The sequence below is a fragment of the Suricata suricatta genome, chromosome 11 (assembly GCF_006229205.1).
Source record: "Suricata suricatta isolate VVHF042 chromosome 11, meerkat_22Aug2017_6uvM2_HiC, whole genome shotgun sequence".
Classification (NCBI taxonomy): Eukaryota; Metazoa; Chordata; class Mammalia; order Carnivora; family Herpestidae; genus Suricata; species Suricata suricatta.
The window spans coordinates 471,773-473,293 of record NC_043710.1 but is presented as its reverse complement, the minus strand read 5'-3'; the positions used below and the strand labels follow the sequence as shown (position 1 = coordinate 473,293).

Below are 1,521 nucleotides of genomic sequence, written 5' to 3'. Positions count from 1 at the left end.
TCAGTGCCCAGCGTCTGGCTCCCAGCCCATCTGCAGGCACGTGACAAGTAGCAGCCAAGGGCATGGGGTTGGGGCCAGGGTCACAAGCGTCAGGAGGAACTTGGGAATGGGGGGGCCAAAGGAAAGTCCCTGGCGGCCTCCTGGGGGTTCTGCAGCCTCAGGGAAAGGGTCCCAAAGCTGGGAAGGGGCAGGGCAGGGCGGGAAAAGCCTGGGCTCTGGCTTCGGGGACAGTCCCTGAGGGGCTGGCATCTCCAGGCGGCTAGTTTGGCGGAAGAGGGTCTTGGGGCAGACAGATGCTCCGGCGAGGTGCTGCTGAGCCTCGGGGCAGGCCACGTGCCATGAGGCAGGTGAGGCGCCCCCAGCCAGCACCGCCCACCTCCCCTGTCCACGGTACAAAATATACACACGTAGAAAAATACTCCTCCATGCACTGGGGGCCGGGCCCTGCGCAGGCCCGCCCCGCCGCGGGCCCTGCTGCTGGCTCTAGCTGTCTTCCTCCGCTCTCCTCTGGTTCTTGGAATGAAACTTGCTCATGAGTTCCTCCAGCTCCGAGCCGCCTTGATGCTTCTGAGGGGGGTCGGGGGGACGGCAGCCTCAGCCTAGGGACCCACGGCCAGGGTCCTGCCTCCTCCCCCTTCGCAGGCCATCTGGGAGCCCAGGTTGGGGGGCGGAGGGGAGCGCGGGCGGGCGGCTCACCTCCAGGTTGGCCTTCTGCACGGCGAGCTGGCTGTACACGCGGGCGCCCTCCTCGCCGCACACCTTCTTCAGCTCCTCCTTGTTGAGGGAGAAGAGCTGGGGCCCGGTCAGAATGCCCAGGTTCTCCACGATGCTGGGGGTGGGGGCAGGGGGAGGTGTCAGGGCGCCCCGCCAGGCCCGCCGCCCGCACCCCTGCGCGGCCCTGCCGCCCCGCCCCGCCCCACTCACCGCGGGCTGAAGCCCTTGGCTTCCAGCCACGCGCGGACCTGGTCCGGGTCGGACTCGTAGGTGAGCGGCAAGCCCACGGGCTGGCTGCGCTCCACGCGGAAGTGCCGCTGCGGCTGCGCTTTGATATTGCTGATCTTCTTGATGAGCTCGTCATTGACCTCGTCCATGTGGTGGATCAGCTCTGCGGGCAGTGCCCTGCACTCAGGCCCGACCCCAGCTGACCCTGGGCTCCCCCACACTGGTCGAAGACCCTCCTCCCACTGCCTCCCTCAGGGGAACCCCAGGCCTAGGAGTGCGTCTTCTGGTGGCACTCCTCCCCTGGCAGAGCGCCTCTCACCTTCTTTGTTCCCTGCGAAGCCTGGGGGCAGCTTGTGGGTGGGGCTGGCAGGACCCCAGTATTTCAGATTGGCCTGCAGGGGTGGGGGAAGGAGGGGCGGGGGTGGGGGTGCCATCAGTTTCGGCCTCCCCCACCTCCAGAGCCTGTCCAGCAGCGGGTGGGGTGGGCTGTGTATGGGGGATTGGGAGGTGGTGGAGGGTGGGGTGTGTGAGAGGGAGGGGGGGGGGGGGGGGGGGGGGGGGGGGGGGGGGGGGGGGGGG

General features: G+C 68.6%; 1 protein-coding gene across 1 annotated transcript in view; it reads right to left on the bottom strand.

Moving 5' to 3' along the window:
- Positions 1-6: 6 nt before the first annotated feature.
- Positions 7-1,521, bottom strand: part of EPS8L2 (EPS8 like 2) — a 16,576-nt gene continuing 15,061 nt past the window's right edge. The window contains exons 16-19 of the mRNA XM_029957173.1: positions 1,262-1,334; positions 925-1,105; positions 697-829; positions 7-567 (exon numbers count right to left, since the gene is read on the bottom strand). Of these exons, the coding sequence (XP_029813033.1) occupies positions 484-567; positions 697-829; positions 925-1,105; positions 1,262-1,334 (471 nt within the window). The 3' untranslated portion in view covers positions 7-483. The remainder of the gene's footprint in view (positions 568-696; positions 830-924; positions 1,106-1,261; positions 1,335-1,521) is intronic.